Source organism: Typopeltis vanoorti, chromosome 6 (assembly GCF_054136105.1).
Source record: "Typopeltis vanoorti isolate ZY-2024b chromosome 6, IOZ_Tvanoo_1.0, whole genome shotgun sequence".
Lineage (NCBI taxonomy): Eukaryota > Metazoa > Arthropoda > Arachnida > Uropygi > Thelyphonidae > Typopeltis > Typopeltis vanoorti.
This window is the reverse complement of record NC_143554.1, coordinates 29,362,172-29,384,345: the sequence shown is the minus strand read 5'-3', so window position 1 is coordinate 29,384,345 and position 22,174 is coordinate 29,362,172. Positions and strand designations below refer to the sequence as shown.

Here is a 22,174-nt window from a genome sequence, read left to right as displayed (position 1 = left end):
CAGATTTGGTCACTGGGTTTTCAAAAGGATGAAGAGATGTTGGAAAGGGTCCAAAGGCGACTGACTAAGGTAGTTTCTGACCTATGGAATGTCGAGTATGAGGAAAGATTGAGAAGATGTAATTTGCAGAGTCTGGTGGACAGGAGGAAGAAGGGTTGTTATAGGATCAATGGTGGAGAAGTTCTACAGAGAATAGTGGGAGATCAGGGGAGAACCAGAGGTCATCCCTGGAAACTGTATAAAGAGGGTGTGAGTAGGGAGTGAGAGGCAAGTTTTTTTTCGTGCAGAGTTGTGAATGATTGGAATGCCTTGTCTGAGAGTGTGGTGTCTGCAAGGAGTTTGAGTGTGTTTAAGACACGGTATGATGAGATGTGTGTGTGATAAAAAGAACTCCCAGATGAGTTTTTGACTCCATGAGGTCTTGGGGTAATAATAATAATTATTATTCTTAACTATGCTCTTTTTTTTTTCAAATTTTCCTCAAACATTTCTATATGTATGGTAATCGTTTCTTAACAAAGATCAATCTTTTCCTTTTTCATTGTGTCAGCTGTCTTCTTTAATGTTTTTAGAGTACCCACCACGAAAAATTTCTCCCCTTCTTCCTCAGTAGAAACGTCTGTGGGACCATATGCACAAGTACGTTTTGTTGTCCTGTTTCCCATTCTGATATTTGTCCACACCACTACTTGATACTGCCTCTCATTCAAGATGATTAACCTTCTATTTAGTATTGAATTGAATATTATGGCTACTCCTGCTTTTCCCTGATAGCTATTGTCTGAATACAGCATTTTGCATTCGTAGCTCTCTCTCTCTCTCTCTCTCTGTGTGTGTGTGTGCATGCAACAGCTATTATGTCAATCTGGTACTTATCCAATTCTTCTACTAGTTCCAATTATGCTTCTTATGTTGATGGTGGCAATCTTGAACTCTGCTGATGTTGAATTGGGATATGTTCTGGGATTTGCAGTAGATTTCTTTATTTAGAAATATGATCCATCCATTCTTTCCTGGTGTTATGCAGTTTTACAAAGAAAAACTGATTTCTGTACAAAGGTTTCAATTATAGTTTGTCAAAAATAGGAATTCATACCAATATCATTTAATGAAGACAATTCTTAATGATATCCAACACAACTAAAGACATTCAACATCTGGAATTGCATATACTTATCTCATTTGTCACTGCAACTACTGATCACTTTACTGTGTGATTATAATTAAATGGAATTTTGAATTTATTAAATGGAACTAAAAGTTTATTTTTTTTACAGCCATAAATGTTGATGTATTTAAAGTTTAATGAAATACAAGACTGCCATATACTTTAAAATAGTAATAGCTCAGGGTAAGAAATTTAATTACCATTATACAAAATATACAATCAGTTGTATTTACAAAAGATATGTTTATAATTTTTACAGCTTCAGTAATATGTTATTCAATATGTCATCCAGCTGACAACCACGATGATTACAGACATCAGGGACATCATACTGTCACTAAAAATGCAGTAAGAAACTGATCCAAGGGAGTAGGTATGGCAACCCTTAAGATCATATGTATAGGCAGCACAGTGCTGTGTCAAGAGCGATCCAGACATACGTTCCATGTGTCGATGCAGAAATTTTCCAGCATGGTGGCCACAGTCAATCACTACATGGGTAAATTTACATTGGACAAATTCAGCAAAAGTGCTGAAATGAAAATTTATTCAGATATAAAAATTGCATTACAGGACACACACACACACACAAAAAAAAAAACATTTAACGAGATTATGCTCTTAAAATAGTTTTCTTTAATGACATATGTGATTAATTGAAAAGTAGTCACTGCTGAGTTTTAAGAATGGAACTTGGGCATGGTTTCTCCCCTTTAGTTAAAAAATATATAGCTCATTAACTTCTCTTACTTCTTTAAGACATAATCATTAACTCCTCTTACTTCCTTTAGACAAACATCAGAGGGTGGTATGGTGGAGTAGAATCAAGGCAAATGAGGGTGACTAGTGGAGTACCCAGAGCTGAGTACTAGGACCATCACTCTTTAATTTGTATATTAATGATATAGCAGAAGATTTGAAGGGGGGGGGGACATTCAGTTGTTTGCCAATAAAGCAAAACTAGGGAGGGCAATAATTGATAAAGGTGATTTAGATATCTTACAAAATGACTTAAATAAATTGTTGGTGGGCAAAGGATAATGGTTGTCTCAGTGTTGTAAAAAGGAGGATAATGCACTTCAGGATGAAAAGATTATACACTTTGTATGATATTGATGGTACTAGTTGATGAAGTTAGGGATCTGGGGGTGATGGTGACTAAAAGATTTTGAAATTCAGAGGACATATTTCAAGAGTTGGAAAAATAGCTCAGAGGATTACATGAGAGCTGAAGAGCACATTAACAAGCAAAGACAGGGAGGTTATTATTCCTCTTTATAAGGCTATGATTCAACCACATGTTGACTACTGTGCACAGATTTGGTCAACTGCTTTTCTTGGGGAGTGGGAGGTTGTTGAGAAGATTCAGAGATCAGTGACCAAACTTGTGACAGGTTTGTGGAACTCTATGAAGGATTGAGGGTGTGTGAGTTGCAGAGTTGGGCTGACAGGCAGAGGAGAGGAAATATGATAGAAACTTGTAAGTTACTAAAGAGATACTATAAGGTTGACAGAGAAGAAATTTTCAATACATGGGGAGTATGGGTGGAAAACAAGGGGAAGCTGTCTTGGAAGTTGTTGTCTTGTTATCTTAGACAACACTTGGAAGTTCTCTAAGAGTGTGCAGACTAGGTTCTTTTTATGGAGAGTGGTGAATGAATGAATGGAATGGGATGTCAGAGGTGGTTGTAAGTGCCCCAACAGTGAATGGGCTTAAGCAGATGTATGATAGGTATTATGTTAATGAATAGCGTGTTTCCCATGATGAGTCTTTTGACTCCATAGAGTACCCATATAAATAATAGTTTCTTCATTATAACACAAAGTCAAATTTATATTATTATTATTATTCAGGCCTCCATGGAGTCAAGAGACTCATCATGGGAGATCCTTCCTAGGAAACACAAAGTCTATCATACCACTCCTTGAACTCATTGATCGTTCTTGCTCTCACCACTGTATCAGGCAATGCATTCCACATTTCAACTACCCTCAATGCAAAGAAATCACCCCTCACCTGCCTCCTTCTCACAGCCTCTTTTTGCAACCTCCAGGGATGGTCCCTTCTCATCGCACCTTCCTGATGTTCCACCAAGGAAAAGAACTCCCCAGTGTCCATCCTGTAACTGCCTCTCAACAGTTTAAAATTTCAATCATATCACCTTTCCTTCTTCTATCTACCAAACTCTGCAGTCCATATTCCTTCAGCCGATCCTCATAACTAACATTGTATAGTCCTGAAACCATCTTTGTTATCCGCCTCTGTACCCTTTCCACAGTCAGTTAATTTATCCCCTTCAAATCCTGGGGACAAAATTTGAGAACAATAGTCCAAGTGTGGTCTGATAAGAGTCTTATACAACAGAATGATAACTCTTATCTCTGCAGGTCAGAATCCTTCTCATTATTGCAGCAATCCTCTGGGTTACCTTCATCACCTTTGCAATATGCTCCCTGAATTTCAGTTTTCTATCAATCATCACACCCCGATCTCATCTCCCCTACTTCCTCCTCCAGTACAGCTCCTCTGATCGAGTATGCAGCCTCCCATCGATGTATCCCAAACTTCAAGACTTTATTTTGCCGCATTAAACCGATGCCTCCATTCATTTGCCCATCTGTCTAGTTTATTCAAATCCTCTTTCAGGGCTGCCACATCTGCACTATTACTAATAACCCTTCCCAGCTTCACATCATCTGCAAACAACTGAATACCCCCTTGCAATCCATTAACAATGTCACTGATATACAGATTAAACAATACAGGGTCCAGTACTGAGCCCTGTGGAACACCACTTGTAACCTTCTGCTTCCTTGATATTGCCCCACCATACACAACTCTCTGATACCTATCAGACAGCCAATCATGAATCTAGTTGACTAACCCGACATCTAAACCCTTGTGCTGCAGCTTAAATATCAGCTTATAATGCGGCACCCTGTCAAATGTCTTTGCAAAATCCAAAAAATTGGCAATATATGCCTTTCCCTCATCAATTGCTCTTGTCACTTTATTATAAAAGGCTATCATATTACTAAAGCAAGAGCACCCCTTAACAAATCCATGTTGATTCTCAAGATAACATTACCCTAATCTGCCTAATGTTGTATATTGTCCCTTACTAATTTCTCCAAGACCTTAACAACTACTGATGACACACAAACTGGCCTATAATTAGACAATTCCAGTCTGTTACTGCCCTTATGAAATGGCACTATCTTACTTTCTTTCCATTTCTTGGATACCTTTCCCACAGCCAGACTGTCATTGAAAAGCCAAGTCAATGGAGGTGTCAGTTCTTTAGCACATTCTCCCAAAACCCATGGTGAAATACCATCCAGTCCCACAGCTTTACTGACATCCACAGTACTCAGTATTTGGAACACACTCTCCTCTTGCACTTCTAAAATCCAAAGATGCCCTATCCCCTCTAATATTAAACCTACTTCTCCAGGATGAAATACTCCAATAATGTGTTCATTGAACAACTCCACTATGTCCTCTGCATCAGTCACTCTATTCCCATTTTTATCCCACAATGTCATTCTTCCACAATCATTTCTCTTCCTACTGGCCACATAGCAAAAAAATTCCCTAGGATTTTCTTTTAATCTTAGTGCCAATCTCTTCTCATATTCCAGTTTTGTCTTCCTCACCATACTAGTCACTCTCCTGGCCTGAGTCCTATATTCTTCATGCATCTGCTCTCCACACCTCTCCTTATATCTCTTCCACAATCTCTTTTTCACCTGCAGTTCCTGTTTGATATTATTTGTCATCCACTTTATACCAAATTGTGTCTGCTTCTTCACTCATGGAATACAGCTTACTATTGCTGCCAACAAATATTCTTTCACAATTTCTCAACACTAACGATATCCTGACCTTCCAATTCTGCTCTCCATGGAACTGCCCCAAGTTGATATCTAAGACTATTATAATCACCTGCCTTATAATTCCACATACATTCCCTTTTCTTTAATACTCCTATTAAATATATGGTCACTTTCCAACTGGGGGAAAGAGATGTCATCTCAGCTATTATCAGCTCTTCTGATGCTATGACCAAATCCAAAACTCTTGAACCTCTTGTTCCCTCTAGTACATGTTGCTTAAGACATCTGTCCCTCAAGACATCAAGAATTCTATAAAATCCAACATTACATGCATTTTCCCTTATTACTACATGCATTTTCCTCTTCCCAGCTTATGCTGCTGTAGTTAAAATCTCCCATAGCAATCATTCTTCTTGCAATTGCCAAGCTCAACTGCCTAAACATCTCCTGCTCCCAACCCTCTGTGCTCCTTGGCTTGTAGAAACACCCCACTAAATATCCTGTCTTGCCCACCTCTACCTCACACCATATGCTTTCAAAATCATCAGTGTCACTGCCTTCCAAAGCCCCACTCTTAGACGACATAAGTCATCACTTATCATAAGCAGTACTCCACAACAAAATTTTCCCTTCCAATCCTGCTGAAAAATGCTGTACCATGCTACTTATATTCCTGTTAGTATATAATCTTCCATCAACCACATCTCAGAGATCACAATATACTCATACTTGTATGTAGTATGATTTTTTGAGTTGTAACACAAACAACATTTATCACTGTGCATTGTCTTGAACCACTCACTCAGTAATTCTAAAATGTTCAGTGATTTAGTTTTTACTGGATAGGTCATAGTTCCTATGCTTCAGTTAGGCTCAGTAGCCTGTCACAGCCAAATCCTCTTAGAAACCTGATATTGTCTTTGCATAATGGTCACTTTGTGTGTGAGTGGGGGGGGATTACTTTTCTATGTGCCACTGTGTGAAATTTCTTTGGAATTGAGTTTGTTTCCAAGCACTTGAATTGCCATTCCTACTCTGCATCTAAACACATCTTATCACAGCTGATTGGAGGGGGGGACACCCTCCTGTGCTGGAGTAAATTATTATTATTATTATTTTGTTTTATGCATCTAGTAAGTGTAGAGGAACTTACTATGTAAATGTCTCACTAATATTACTATTATTACGGGCAACTCCAGGGAGTCATTAGACTCATCGAGGGAGGCCCCAAATCATATTCATCACAACTATTCGACATTCATACAGTATCTATCATACCTCGCTTTAAACTCATTCACTGTCGCAGCATCCACCACAGACTCAGGGAGCGCATTCCACTCATTCACTACTCTAAAAGTAAAGAACCCAGCTCTAACACCTTTACTAACCACACTTTTGCCCAGTTTCCATGGATGTCCCCTAGCCCTCCCACAACCAGCCTTGTTCTCAAAAATATCTTTTGAATTAATTTTATAGAAACCCTTCAGTAATTTGAATGTCTCAATCATATCTCCCCTCCTCCGCCTATCAACCAATTTTTGCAACCCACAAATCCTCAACCTGTTCTCATACGGTTCATTCCACAGACCTGCTATCATCTTGGTCACTCGCCTCTGGATCCTCTCCACCTCCTCCCCATCAAGAAGAAACCTAGGTGACCAAATCTGAGCACAGTAGTCGAGATGAGGTCTTATCAAGGCTCGATACAGAGGAACAATAACCTGCTTGTCAACGCATTCTTCAGCAACCAAGTGATTTGATGAGCTGATTTGGCCACTTTTGCAATGTGTCCCCTAAATTTCAATTCCTTATCCACACACTCCTAAATCTCGTGCCTCATCAATTTCCCGGAGCACGGTTCCACCAATGCAGTAAACTGCCGCCAATCTTTTCACCCCAAAATGCATAACCTTACATTTTGCCACATTAAATTGACATCCATTCTCCTTAGCCCAGACCTCCAATCTATCCAAATCATCCTGCAAAATTTTGTCATCTGCATTCACTATTGCCCTACCCAACTTCGCATCATCCGCAAACAAATAAACTGTTCCTCTCAGATCCTTTCCTATATCATTTATGAACAAATTAAACAGCAGTGGTCCAAGAACAGATCCTTGTGGCACACCACTAGTCACAGGCCATCTTGTGGACTCTACTCCTGAGTAAACCACTCTCTGATATCTCTCCGTCAACCACCCTCCTATCCATCTCACCAACCCTATGTCCATTCCCATATGCTGCAATTTACTGATTAGAATTCCATGTGGAATCCTGTCAAAGGCCTTAGCAAGGTCCAGTAGAATCACTGTAAACCCATTACCCTTATCCAGTTCAGCCGTCAGTGTTATAATACGTGAGCAAGTTACTGAGGCATGACCTACCCTTCACAAAACCATGCTGTCCCCGATACAGTATCCCATTTTCTTCTATCCAATCTTGTATTTTCCTCTTGACTATTTTCTCTAAGACCTTGATAATGATTCCTGTTATGCTGATTGGCCGGTAATTTTCAACAGCAGCCTTGGAACCACCTTTGTGCAGTGGAACTATTTTCCCCTCTTTCCAACCCCTTGGGACTGACCCAGTCCTGAGGCTCAAATTAAACAAAATGGTCAAGGGCACTGACAATTCTTTGGCCGCTTCACGTACGACACGAGCTGGTATACCATCCAATCCCACAGATGTATTGACATTGAGGTTCTGTAATAGACTAGTTACCTCTACTTCTTTCATCACAATTCCAGTATAAGCTGTTGGTTCTTCCATTCCTGAAAAGTCGCCACCTGGATGATATACTCTTGCAAAGTGCTCGCTCAGTAATTCCACAATATCGACTGATTCGGTTACCTCGCTACCCTCAGCATTTTTTAAGATCGTTCTACCATGAGCATTTTTCCTTTTACTTGCAATATATTGAAAAAAACTGTTTGGGATTCTCTTTAGCCTGCGTGGCCAATTTCCTTTCGTAATCTGCTTTTTCTTTTCTTACCACCCTTGTTACCATCCTGGCCTGAGCTTTATACTGTTCCTGCGCCTGATGGTCACCCTTCTCCTTAAATTCCCTCCACAATTGTTTCTTTTTTTGCAGCTCAAGCTTAATAGTGTTATTCATCCATTTAACCCCTACTTGATTTATTATTCGGACTCTTGGTATACAGTCAACCATTGCCTCCTGCAAACAGTTCTTAACCACCTCCCAAGCACTATCAACATCCAGCCCTTGCAGTTTTACATGCCATGGCATTGAGTCAAGCACACACCTAAGCTTGTCATACTTACCAGCCCTGGATATCTTCAGGAATAAAATGTTAAAACTAATAACACACGAGAAAAAATATTAAGGCTAAGTCTTATGAGGGGTTGCCTTCTATGTATGCTGTTGGCTAGCCTTAGTTCTTAGGCAGGATACTCAAGAATTATAATTTCTCAAATCTTGGGAAGTTTAAACACAATCATATTTATTAAGATTATGCTGTTTTTTTAAAAAATTTGCTACTGATTCTAGAAAGTCTTTCAAGTTTGAATTTACTGTGATAGAGAATAAGTTTTCTTTTATCTGATTGACCTTGCATGGTCTAGCTGACCATGCAAGGTATGGTCAGCTAGACCTTACCAACCATAGTTATGGTATTATGTGTCTTTTTGGGTTCATCTAGGCAGATTTTAACAGATCTTCCTGTCTGACCATAATAGGTTAAGTTGCAAACACAAGGAATCTTGCAAACATCTGGAACAGAGAGGGGAAGAAGTGGATCCTTAGGTGAGTAGAGAAGGGAAGTCAGCTTCAAATTAGGCTTGAAGGCAGTGCAGAGATTATATTTATTTAAACTTCTGGATGTTTTTTTAAAGTTCTCCAGATATAAGGAATAGTAATGACATTACTGTAGTCTTTATGTTGAGAGGGAAGCAAGGAGGTGTAAGGGTTCAGATAATTTGATCTTTTTGGCCAGGAATTTAGGGTTCTGTAAGGAAAGCTTGGGTGGAAAACAAGTTGGAGGCTCTGCTGATAAGGATTTGATAACAAATATTGTTGAGAAGAAGGATAATGGAAAAGTTTATGTATGACCTGGGTGGATGGGTTCATTGAACTGTGAAAGAAAGGGTACCATTGGGCAAACATGCCTTAAAAAAAGGCAAGCTGTTATTTTTTTCTGTTTTCTATAGTGAACTGGATTCTGGGGTACATAGAATTCAGATGAAGGAAGGCATGCAATGTGTCTGAGCCATGTAGCCAAACAGAGGACACATCGTCAATATTTCTTAATCAAATAGATGGTATGAGAATGGCAGTATCAAGATCATGTTTTTTTCAAAAAACATGATCTTGATACTGCCCTTTTTTTCTCCTCTCTTTTTTTCTATACTCTGTATAGAAAAAGAGGGGAGAAAGCCTCTGTAAAAGTACTTTCTGTTTTTATAAGGTGTCCTTCCAAGAGAAAGCAAAATTCAAGAGATCAATATGTTTCGAAGTGGGGGGGGGGCATTTTTCACTAAATTTAGAGGGTTGAAATTATTAAATCTGCTGTTTAATTATTTCTCTTTGTGCTGTAGTTATTCTATTAAGTTTTCTTATGAATGTAAACCAGCACCTAAACCTAGATATACATTTACTACTCAACACAATGCCAAAACTTGAGCATGTTGTGAACCTCCCAGATATGTAGGGAAAGGGATAATCTGCACTATTCTGTGATGGAGATCAAATTTCACCCTGGCATGGATGTTTGCAAGTTGGACCACCTCAGAGTGCTAGTATACCATGGTCTATCATCTCAAGAATGGGATCAGCATGCATATAAAAATGAGTCTGAAATAGGTCCTCTAGTTGCCTCTGCTTTTAATAATGAAATGTTTATTCTCCCAGGCTGATACTTCCGGTACTATTTGAAAAAGCTTACCAAAACCTATGAAAATTATACATTATTTTCATATAGAGGAGGTTTGAATAAAACAATGTATGCTATACTTCCAACTGTAACATCCTTTGAATGGATTTTTGTTAATACTAGAGTTGACAGGGACAGTCATATATTCATGAGGCAAGAACTTTTAATTTTAATGGAAACATCTGCAAGATATTTTCATGTCTAAGCCAACCAAGGGGGCTCTTGTTTCAAAAACCAACGTAAAATTGATCTTGGCCAAGGTCCTTAGGTGACAGATGACTCACTGTGTCCTGCACCTTATTTATTACTTAAAAATGTACCAGGATGTGTTTCATAGCTAATCAAGTCCTTAGCATAGGTTTAGTTTAGTACTGGATAGGTGATTGATCTTATGCAAACAAATAATTCTCCCAGAAAATAAGTGTAGTTATTGCACACACACAATGATATGCATAATAACTACACACTCTTAAGAGACCAGTTTGGAAATGAGAGCAGGTTTGAAGAGCTGGAAAATAATAAGAGTTTGTTTTGAACTGATGTCGCAGTTTAGATGCAGTTAAATTTATATTCTGAGTAAAAGTTCATTGTTCATAGCATAACTATAGTCCTGTCCTATCCATAGTGGACAGGACTGGCGTTTTATGAATTAAGGTACAAAAATGTTTAGGATCTTATGGTTTAGGAGTTAGCATAAAGCAGTCATACCTCTTAAATGACAATGAAGAAAATCAACAAGTCCTCCGATAAAAATCAGTGTTGTCTTTAGCTTTTTTACTGTTGCAGCATTGAAAATCTCTCGGTAAACTTTCACCATGTTTTTTTATTTGGCTTTGTACTGAACTCATGAATAATGTGTGTACACCCACACCCACCAGATTGGTGTGGATGAGATTTTTCACAGAATATCTGGAGACAGGGGAAAAACAAGAAACCATTCCTGGAAGTTGTATGCAAGTCTGTAGCCAGATCAGATTGCGCCCTGAGGCAAACAATTAAATATTGGCCAGTGGCGGCCCGTACATAAGCACTACGACACTGCAGCACCCCCAAGGAAAAAATGAAAAAAAAAAAAAAATTTGTTTGTGTTTATAAATAATAACAATGCTCACAACATGTTAAAGGTTACAGCTTATATTTCGACACTGATTGAATAGTGAATAATTGGAATTGTTCGATTAACGCTTTAGATTACGAAACCAAAAATGCACTGCAATGTAACGCCAATATTCGTTTGCATTTGTCATTACACACTGCCATCTGGGCTGTGTATCTTATTATTGCGCGCGTTATTTCTGAGAGATATGAAACGTTTATTATTGGTGCGTGTGCGTGGTGAACTATTTTTTACAAATCTTATTTTATTTTGTAAAAATAACATAATTATTTATTTATTATAGATACAAGGCTGAACTACGATGAGTGTCACCCTTTAAAATATGAAAATAATTATATTTTTTCAATTATCGTTACAGGAAACAAATGCATTGCGATCTAACGCCGTTTGCTTGCGCTTGTCATTGCTATTGATACGAAATATTTATTATTGGTGTTTGTTCGTGGTGAGGATTAAGTGTTTTTAATAAAGCAATTTTTTAATATGTAAATTTATTTACTAATAAATTCGTTACTGATTAGGGAAAAAAAGTTTTTATTTTATTATTTTTTTATGTAGCACCCCCACTTAAAATTTTCACCGGCCACCACTGATATAGCCCCTAATGGATTATAAAACAAAACTATAAGAAAATGTTCAATTGCTATATTTGTTTTTATTACAAGAGAAACATTAACCCAGAACGATTATATAATAATATTAATTAAATGTTGGTTCTAATGGGAAATCGCACAATAAAACTATTTGTAAGCTCTTCTAAATTTAAATTATAAGCTATGTCCACCTCTATCGATATAGTTATTAGACCAATTAATCTTTCTTGGGTCATTGCCGTTCGCAAATAATTTTTAATCAGTTTATGCTTTGAAAAATTTCTTTCCGTACTTGCTATGCTAACAATTCCCGTTAGCGAATTGTTAGCATAGCGACGCCGCCTACCGCAATATGGCTGAACGAGCGCCCTTATTAAGCAGTGTTTAATAAGGGCGCAGTCGTGAGGCAGAGTGGTTGGCGATTGGAATGCATTGCCTGAGAATGTGGTGAGTGCAGGGAGAGTGAATGCATTTAAATTGAGGTACGATAAGCTGTGCATATGAGAGTGCGACTTCAAACGAGGAGTCTCTTGACTCCTTGGAGGTCTGTTAATAATATATATATATGTATATATACACACACACACACACACACACACACACACACATTTTTTGCTCCAACTTTACTTTAAAGAATTTTCGGTATTGTTACTTATGTACTAAATTACTGAAATTCAGTTGAATGCTATTTATATCCCAAGTAATCGATGTCGCGCCCTTCCATTGGAAAAAAACCTAAGTTCGATTCTCGCTGTGACGAAAGGAATCTTTATATAGGAATTTTTCAATTGAAGGTGAGTTAGCCAATCTCATACTGGGGTAATAGGATTTTTTTTTATCTCCCAGAAACTTGATTTTTTCGTCCTGCATACAGACAAATCAGCCATCGGAACACACGCAATTTACAGAGAAAATACTAGTGGTTGTGGTGGGCAGTATTATGGTGCTGGTGTAGATGATGATGGTAGTGGTGGTTCGCTGTAGTTGGTGAATTTAGTAATGGAGAGTTGTTGAGTAGGTTCCCTCCCTTGATGAGTTTTTGGACTCCTTGGAGGTGTCACGAAATAATAATAATATTTTTAAATGGAATAGGCTGAACCAGAATCTATAATCACTTGCAAAAGAAGTTGCCAATTTGCCAAAACTCCTGTGTTTGAGTCGGAATTCAGATGTTCTACAATTGATTTTCAAACTAATGACATCCCTGTTACACAGACCACCAATGCAGCCACTTCGAAAAAAGGTGCACGCGAAGTATTTTGTAACAAAATTGCAAATTTATATACACTGCTAAAAGGTGCATGCCTAATTATTAATCTAAAAATCTAAGCTGAGAAATTTAGATAAATTGATAAATTGACTTGCTCTCTCGTTTTATATAAAATTGCAGTCATTTGACACTCTGTGATTAATTAATGTGAAGGAACAAGGGATTTCTTTTTAAAAAATGAAACTGAATCAGTCAATCTCAAAGTCATTAGATTTGTGAGTCTACACGTAATAAAAAGTACATTATCTTTTAAAATGCTAGGTGTTTTTTTTTACTTACCAGCAGGTTTTTCTAAGACTATCATCCAAATCCTCAGTATCATCGCCTATTTCGCTCAACATCACCATTTCTTTGTACTGAGCAGCACATTTTGTTTCGTCTTTGGAAATGTTTTTAAAACAAGGTGCATATCGGAGATAATCTGAATAAAAATAAACATTTAAACTTTTAATATTTTCTTAATGATAATTCACTATTTGAAGATAAAATTAAGTATTTATGGAATGAAAAAGGCGTTAAGTTTTGTAGGAGAAATTTATGTTTTGGTTGGGATTACAGATGATAGCAATGAAGATATGAGGTCAGTTAATTTCTTGTATTCTATTGCCCGATATCCATAATGAAAAACCTTACTACAAAGAAATTATGCCAAATAAGGGATATTATTAAGGCATTACATGCATATATAAACTGCTTAAAAAGAAGTCAAGGGATACCTCCCCCATGTAAAAAGCCAAACACTTGGCTTTTTACATGGGGGAGGAATATGAAAAAAGCCAAGTGTTTAGCTTTTTTCATATTCCTCCACTTTGTAACCAGTACAAAGTGGAGGAATATGATGCTCTCAATTTAGTGCAACTCTGCCTGGGTAAAATTGCTGCGAGAAGGGAACTGATGCAGTTTGAAAGAGGCGTTGTGATAGAATGCCATATTGCAGGTCTATCCGTTCAGCAAATTGCTGACAAATTGGACCATCCCAGGTCAATAATCAGTGATACCATACTGAGATGGAAGCGCAGGGAGCCAACAAGTGCTGTGTGGTGATCCTTCACTAGCCACAGTGGACGACCCACCACACTCACCGAATGTGACCGTAGGGTGCTGCGAAGGATAATAAGTAAAAAAACTGCCATTCGTCGGCCGACACATTGAACGCGGAGTTCCGGGCATCCACTGGAACACGAATCTGCACAAAAATATTCAGAATCCATGCTCACAACATGGGTTTTCAAGGTAGGACCCTAATATGCAAATCCCTCATTACCTCAACCAACATGCAATGTCTTCTTCAGTGGTGCAAGGCGTGTGTACAGCTGGACGTGGAAGCTTGAAAATTGTGTTATGGAGCGACGAATCACGCTACATCTTTTACCGAGCAAATGGACGGTGACGTCTCTTGCCAGATGTGAAGCCCCAAGTATGAAATTCGGTGGTGGCTATGTGATGGTATAATTCTGTTTTTCCTGATTTCGCTTTGGACCTCTGTTTGTGGTGCCACAAACACTGAACTCTGAGAGGTATGAACATTCTGATGTTTAACTGCGTGATTTGTGGACATGATCGTCACCACACTTGACTGGCTTCCACAGAACCCTCATCTCAATTCCATTGAAAATCTGTGGCATGAACTGTAGTGCCGGGTGAGGTCAAAGGACGTCTGTCCCACAACAGTCTACGATTCATTATATTCCTACAAGAAGAATGGTTCAAAATTCCAATTTATCGCTATCGTACGTTTGTGGAAATTATGCCAATAAGATTGCTGAAGTCATTACAGCGAAAAGTAGGTCCTACATCTCATTAAGGTATATGCCATGGTTGTTTGTTTCTCACGCTATATAAATACCTGGAACTATTTATATTACTTCATTATTTCAAGTAGTGTGAAATTACTGTATCCTTGAAAGTTGGTAGCATCAGCTTACCAAACCACCCACTGCAGTGCAACGTTTGTAACTCTTTGCATTGCACACAGTGGAAAGCGTGGAATGTTCATTTGGAGTAGAAAAAAGTACGAGCGCTATCTTTATACATTTTCCGTAACACATGCATCTGTCCAATACCCTAAGGTGAAATATGTTATTTTGGCAATCTCATCTGTGGGATGCCTTAGTAAGTGGGTTTGCAGATAACTGAAGAACTGAGAAATTATTATGACGAGTGGCTTCGCTTCAAGTCTTCGATTATTTCACTGTGCTATAGTGAAATAATCAGCTTGGGAGGTTGATTAAATTTTCTATGAGGCAGTCTCAGAAAGTGGAATCTGTAATGAAAATTTCATAATGTGTATGAGAACAGTTCATATATATATATATATATAGAAAGTATTTTTACCTTGGGTATAAATATGTTAAAGATACCAAGCAATTTTAAACCTGGTTTTACTCCATTTCCCAAGTAAGCAAACAGACCAAAAGTCAAGTTTGCGCCTGCAATTGATGCAAGTCTAACTGATCCCACTGGTAGTGCGAGACCAGGGCAACTCGTGGCAAAGGTGGAACAAGTTCTGATCACTAATCTTAATATTTACCCTTAATGCCAAAACACATCTCCAAGAAGGGGATGTATGATGTTTTGTATTAAAGGCAAGGGGCCACTACCCAGACCGGTTTCGACCTTTATTGAGGTCTCATCAGTGGGAGCTAGGCTAGAAATACCAAGATTTAGTAATACAGAGCTTGTAAGTATTTCACCAAAACAAGTTACCATAAGGTGTTTTAACCTTATTAAATAAAAATCTCTGGAGGAGATATAAATGTAGAAAGTATTTTTACCTTGGGTATAAAAACCGGTCTGGGTAGTGGCCCCTTGCCTTTAATACAAAACATCATACATCCCCTTCTTGGAGATGTGTTTTGGCATTAAGGGTAAATATTAAGATTAGTGATCGGAGCTTGTTCCACCTTTGCCACGAGTTGCCCTGGTCTCGCACTACCAGTGGGATCAGTTAGACTTGCATCAATTGCAGGCGCAAACTTGACTTTTGGTCTGTTTGCTTACTTGGGAAATGGAGTAAAACCAGGTTTAAAATTGCTTGGTATCTTTAACATATATATATATATAGATAGATAGATAGATAGATAGTAGTGTGTATATATGTGTGTGTGTCTACTATATATATATATATATATATATATATATATATATAGTAGTCACCGCCCCCCCCCCCCTTATCGCGGTCAACCCCGGTCCGAAGATATTAACTTACAAAAGGTCAACTTACGACACTTTAATAGATTCCACAAACATTCAGCTTTGAAATAATGTTGGATCTTTAATATCCACTTTGCCTATGTAATTTTACATCGCCGAAATGAAGCCGTGTGGGTTCTTTTAGTAATAGATATTTCGGCTAATCCCAGAGATAGTCGAACACCAGGGCAACTCGTTGCAAAGGTGGAGAAAGCAACACGCACCTTGCAGCCTTTCGGAAATCGGAATACTCTATATATAGGATTAGGCACTATCCGCATCAGATGATGGAATCATACCCCGCGGATACGGGGGGGGGCTATTGTATATACAGGGTTCTGCCAAGCCGAGGGTTCAAGGGGTGCACTGCACCCGGGCGGCAACATTGATAGGGCGGCATTTTATGTAGCTAATATCTAATTTGGATTATATAATCCAGTATTAGGGGTGGCCGATAAAAGTTTGCACCCGGGCGGCAAATACCCTTGGCGTGCCCCTGTGTGTGTGTGTGTGTGTGTGTATATATATATATATATATATATATATAAAATGTTGTGATTTTTTATTCCAACAGTAATTTGAGACTTCGTTTTCATCCGCATGCACCAATCTCTCCATCAAAATCGCCCTCCCTCCTGGTCAGAAATAATATGAGAGTTACCTGTAAGCCCATCCAAATCATAAGCAGCCTCCCTCGATCTTTAATTCTTTCTACAAACAACTGCGCAAAATTCCTTACTCCTCTGTGACCTTACATATGTCAAACTGGAGAAGTTTTGAAATAAAGAACGTATGAGCTCGAATTTGCATAATATAAAAAGAGACGCAAAATTGTTTATCATTCTTCAAACACAAATCACGCCTTCGGATAATGAAATCTGTCATATCCTGAAGAAAACTTCGTTTCAATATCAAACTTCGTGTCAATAAAATACCGGCATTCACTCACATGACTTGATCAACAAAAACCAAAAGATTCATTCCTAAGTGATGTTCGGACCTCATCAAAAGTTAAACTCCGTTTCAAACTCTCCTAGAAGAAATTTGACGAGAGCCACAAATCAGTGCCTCTTAGGTCGTCAAGAAAAATTGAGATAAAGCGTTTGGTGCATTTAATTTGCATTTTACTCACTTAGTCTTCCACTCGGACCAAGCCACTTTGGTGTTTTGTGTGATTATTATTATTTCAACAATTAATAAACGCAGTCTTTATCAATGAGTTCAAACATAAAATTCCTTATGTTATATTTAACAAAGACTGAGATTTATCAAAAGCCGCACATCAATAAGAAAACGTTCAGGAAGCATGCACGATATTTCAAGTCAATAATAACAATGCAGGGAAAGAGATCAAAGAGGTCTTTTAATGAAGTCCAATTAACATGTTCTTGCAAGGTTTCAGAAATGGAATTTGGTATTTCTGAGTCTGTGCCCAAACACGTTTTTTGAGGAGGTAGGAATTAACAAATTCTTTTAAAACCATCCTTCCAACAAATTAATGACTACTTCATCCAAGAGATTCTTTAAAGAACGTCATGCAGTCCTTTGCGAGGTTCCCCCCTTGCATCTGCATAAGGAAGGAATATCGCTCGACTTAGAGCTGGAAACTATTTTAAGGCAGCTGATCAGCTCTGATTATGGTAATAATCTATAGCAATGGGTTTTTTCTCATTTACAAATATTATAAATTTATTAATAATTTTTATATAATGTAGGATTAAATTATACGCAGTAGGCATTTATGCCAAAGGGTATGACGAGCACTTTTAAATGGTCTCGTATTTGAAATCAACTCGGATAATGGACTGTAGAATTGTCACACTGACACCAGTTAAGTTTCAGGTACATGATATGACAGCAGTTGTTCAAAGTAATCAAATTATCGGTTCCAATGAACTCAACCAGTTGACTACCGATTTTCAAAAGTTAAGGACAAAACAGTTTTGGTTATTTCCTCTGAGACGTAAATATGTTGAGAATTTAATGTAGCATCCGCTGTTACATTAACCATTCGAATATTTAAATCTCACGATACCGAATCAGCACAAAAATACGATTTGTATTAGATGGTGCCATGTTTCATTAACGCGTGGTACAAAACATGAACTTAACCATGTAGTCACCCCTTACACCGTTAACGTATAGTTAGCATCAGAAAGGAATTTCTTAAAAGCATTTTTTCAAAAAGAAGGTAATCCCATTTGCTTGGGACAGTGGAATTTCACTTCATTTATATTTCGAATAGAACACTACCAACCACAAATAGACAAAAAAGTTTCCCAAAATTTAAAGTTGTGTTTACAATATTTTGGGCTTGGCTGTTTCATGGTACCTCTAATTCTATGAGGTTTATTTTTTCATCTCTCAAGATTTTCAACTTAATTTAGATTTGTTCATTGCTCAGCGTCAGCAAAGTATTGTAGGAGCCAAGTGATCTTCCTGTCTTGAGGATTCTCATTGTTACTATGTAAGAAACAGCCCAATTAACTACAGCTATTTGGGTTGTTTCGCAGGCAGTAAAGCCTACGCAGTCAAAAAGTAGGCGAAATACTGATTTTTTTATGTTATTACACAGGAAGTACAAAAACAATGCTGAGAAATTATTTTATGAATTCTTATAAATAAAGTTTGAAATTGGTGCAAAGCAGAACCGAAATAAAAACGTACCCAGTCTATGGGGAATAAAATTACTTAACTTTGATTTATAAATTCTTAGAATAGCAGTTTATTTTATGGATGTCAAAACAAAATTTCCCACACTGAAGTTTATTATTAATCCAGGAAATGACTACACATCACACGAACAAGATTATTCAAGAGATGATTAATCTTTTGAAAAAAAAAAAGTGTCACATACGTTTTTTTTTTTATTTTGGAAAAAAAACTTGACTATATCTCAAGCTTTATTTTTTGTTCGTGCCAGAAGAAGTTTTTACTATGACATTTGTTTAGACAGAATAAAGACAGAATTTGTTAAGACCCTTGTAGCTGAAAATGATTCTCACATTCATGGGAAGGAGGGCTCAATGTGCAATGTAGAAAGAACTCTTCATGTATCAAAATGGATACATGAGTTCTTTCTGTATTGCACGTTGAGCCCATTTGTGGAGAGTATCAACAGCAAAACTCATGATGTCCAGATCAGATTCAATTTATGTATTTTCTATTGCAATTTCATATACATAATTAACACCAATTTAGTTTTAAAATAAAATCCTCTAATAACTTAGTAGAAGGGTGAGCTCTATTATCCCTAACTAACTTTACAGAAAAGAAATGAGCAGCTTGTGCCCACCCTTTATCGGATGGGCTTTTTTTTGTGTATCAGGTGAGAAAGTACAGTAGACAACTGCCGCCATCTAGTGGTCCTAAACTTTACTACGTAAATCATTGAAATAGTTCGAGTTCTACTGAGTTGCATAAAATACGAGTTTCTGGGGAAAAGAAACAAGACTCGGAACCGGCTAGAAAAACTAGTAAAACTTCCTCTAGTCGGACACTAAAATCAAACTTATGCTAGTATTTCGCCTGGTAGTACAGCCAGAAGAAAGATTTCTTGAATTTCTCATAAATGGTTACTCATCTGAAGGATAAAGTTTCGTGTTATAAAATTGTCATGAAGTACCAAAATTCCTCCAGATTTTATCAAATATATCGGATATCGGCATTCTCCCCCCTCCCCTCCCCAATGAAGACAAATTTTACAATCAAAATATCCGAATATCATTGGTACGACTTAATGATTTTTTGAGACAAACAAAAAATAATCCTTTTTTTGTGTGTGTTTTACGCAAGCAATTTATATATATATTTTTTGGGGGGGAGGGAGGGGTTATAATCTCCAAATGGCAAACGTAAGATAAAAAATAAAATTAGTGAGTGTACTGACAGAAATTAAGATTGCCATTTTAGTTAAAAAAATGATATTTTAAAAATAAATGTAAATTGATTTGGATAAATTAAAACCATAATTTCAATTAGAACCTTCAAGAGAGAGGGCGCTAGTGCACGTATTTAGATAAACTAACAATGCGAAATATGTTATAAGCGTAATAGAATGAGTGAACAAAGTTTGTGTATCTTTTATTAAAAACAATATATTTCGGATAATTAATATAAAATGCTATCACCTACTATTTTGTAGTTCTCCTGGTAAACACAAGTCCTGGATGACATTTTTAGACTCCGACACAACAGAGTCGAACACCCTTCTTTGAGCATTCGTGAAGCAGTTGACAGTGTGGTGTTCCAGACAGCGTACACCTTCTTGCAGTTTCCTGTGAAACAAACATTTTCTCAGACACACACCTGTTTTAAATACATTAAAATGATTAATTTTAGCATGGTGTTATGTATCGAATGGTGGTTTTAATGCAGTTTTATTTTAGGCTATTTTTGGAATATTTTCACTGAGACAAGAATATAAATAGCTGTCAGCATGTTTTACAGTATAAAAAAGTCACGCGATATATTTATTAAGAGCTAAATAAATATATTCATATTTGTTTAGCTCTTACAGTGATGCCGTTTGCTTTTATTGTCCAGATTTCACTTCCATACAATAGAACTGGTAAGGCTAATATTTGTATACTTTTAGTCTGGTTTGGTTTTGTACTAGGTTTGGTAATGTATTACAGATTTAACAATCTGTAATACATTGCTACTTTACGTGAGATCTGCTGGGAACTCTGCTCCCGGACCAAACAGAACTTTTCAGATCCATTTAGTCTGCAAATAAGCAGAATGAATGTCTTCTCATAGAAGGCAAAGAAATTCATTTACACATAAAGTTACTCAATACGACAGGTAGATTCGATTTGATAGCAGGATTTCTCATCTTGAAGAAAACAACAACAAAAAAAATTGCCTTTTTTTCCTACAGCATACAATTCAGTTTTCTGGAACTATTTTTTTTTTTTTTTTCTGAGCTAAGAATGCTTCTTTCGTTTCTCCATGTAACAGAAAGCGATACAAATCCAAGTGCTTCCTATCAGTTTGATTCTGTTTACGTGATATCAAACTAATAATAATAATTAGTAACTAATCAGGGCAGTGTTTTTTATTTAATTCAAAATGAGATATAAAAGTGGTAAATAAGCCATGTAGCAATACACAGAAGCAGTCCCCCTTCCTCACATACACTTACAATGAATCCGTTTGTTTTGTTTACTGCTACTGCCTTTGCTTTCTTGACAAGTGGGGAAGATAAAATATCTACAAAATGTCTTTTTAAGTGCAATAAAATAAGTTACCTGTTACGAAATCAAGGCGAGTTGCTTATATGATCAATGACTTCACATTTCTAGTCCCTGCAAGTCAGTAAAAGTGTTTGTCCATATTAATTTCATGGCGTTTCCGGTTTTGTCAACTTGTGTCATGCAGACAAAATAAAATCTCACCCAGTTTTTATCGGTGTTAAGAACTGTGTTGATCACAGCCACCGATCACCATATTATACTTTTCACGAATTTAGACGTACAATGGCCTGTTCCGGCCTCAAAAGGCATCGTTTAATCTCTTTAGAGGGCATCCTTTTGTAGTTTGTAATTTAAGCCTTGTATCTTTCTATTTGCATTCTTTCAACCACTTTCATCCATTTATGTTTATATTTCTTTATTTTTTCTGTTACTGATTCCTGGTTTAATTCTTTCATAATTTCTTCGTTTCTTTTGTGATCAAATAGGGTATACTTTGCAGTTTTTCTCATAAACTTCATTTCTGCTGTTGTTAATGTTTGTTTGTCTTTATGTTTTATTATCCAGATTTCGCTTCCATACATTAGACTGGTAGGGCTAATGTATTGTATACTTTTAGCCTGGTTTGTTTTTGAACTAGGTTTGGTTTAAATATAGAGTTAATTACACCTGTTATTTTTAAATATTTTGCAATTTTTACATTTATATCTTTTTCATATGTGATCATACATCCTAGGTAGTTAATTAATTCACCTGTTTTAAAATCTTGTTATCTATTATTACCATCTTAGTTCTTACTGGATCTTGTCCTTTAAATGCCATCTTTTTTTATATATATATATATTTTTTTTTCTGTTGATATTATCATTCCATAATCTTTGGCTATCTCATTTAAATTATCTTTCTTTAAGTT

General features: G+C 37.0%; 1 protein-coding gene across 2 annotated transcripts in view; it reads right to left on the bottom strand.

The window, feature by feature from the left end:
* Positions 1-1,433: 1,433 nt before the first annotated feature.
* Positions 1,434-22,174, bottom strand: part of LOC150105352 (uncharacterized) — a 33,106-nt gene continuing 12,365 nt past the window's right edge. The window contains exons 3-5 of one of the 2 annotated variants that reach the window (XM_090394866.1): positions 20,201-20,343; positions 13,154-13,295; positions 1,434-1,700 (exon numbers count right to left, since the gene is read on the bottom strand). In XM_090394866.1, the coding sequence (XP_090250992.1) occupies positions 1,445-1,700; positions 13,154-13,295; positions 20,201-20,343 (541 nt within the window). In that variant the 3' untranslated portion in view covers positions 1,434-1,444. The remainder of the gene's footprint in view (positions 1,701-13,153; positions 13,296-20,200; positions 20,344-22,174) is intronic. The other variant, XM_090394867.1, reaches the window with a different exon arrangement.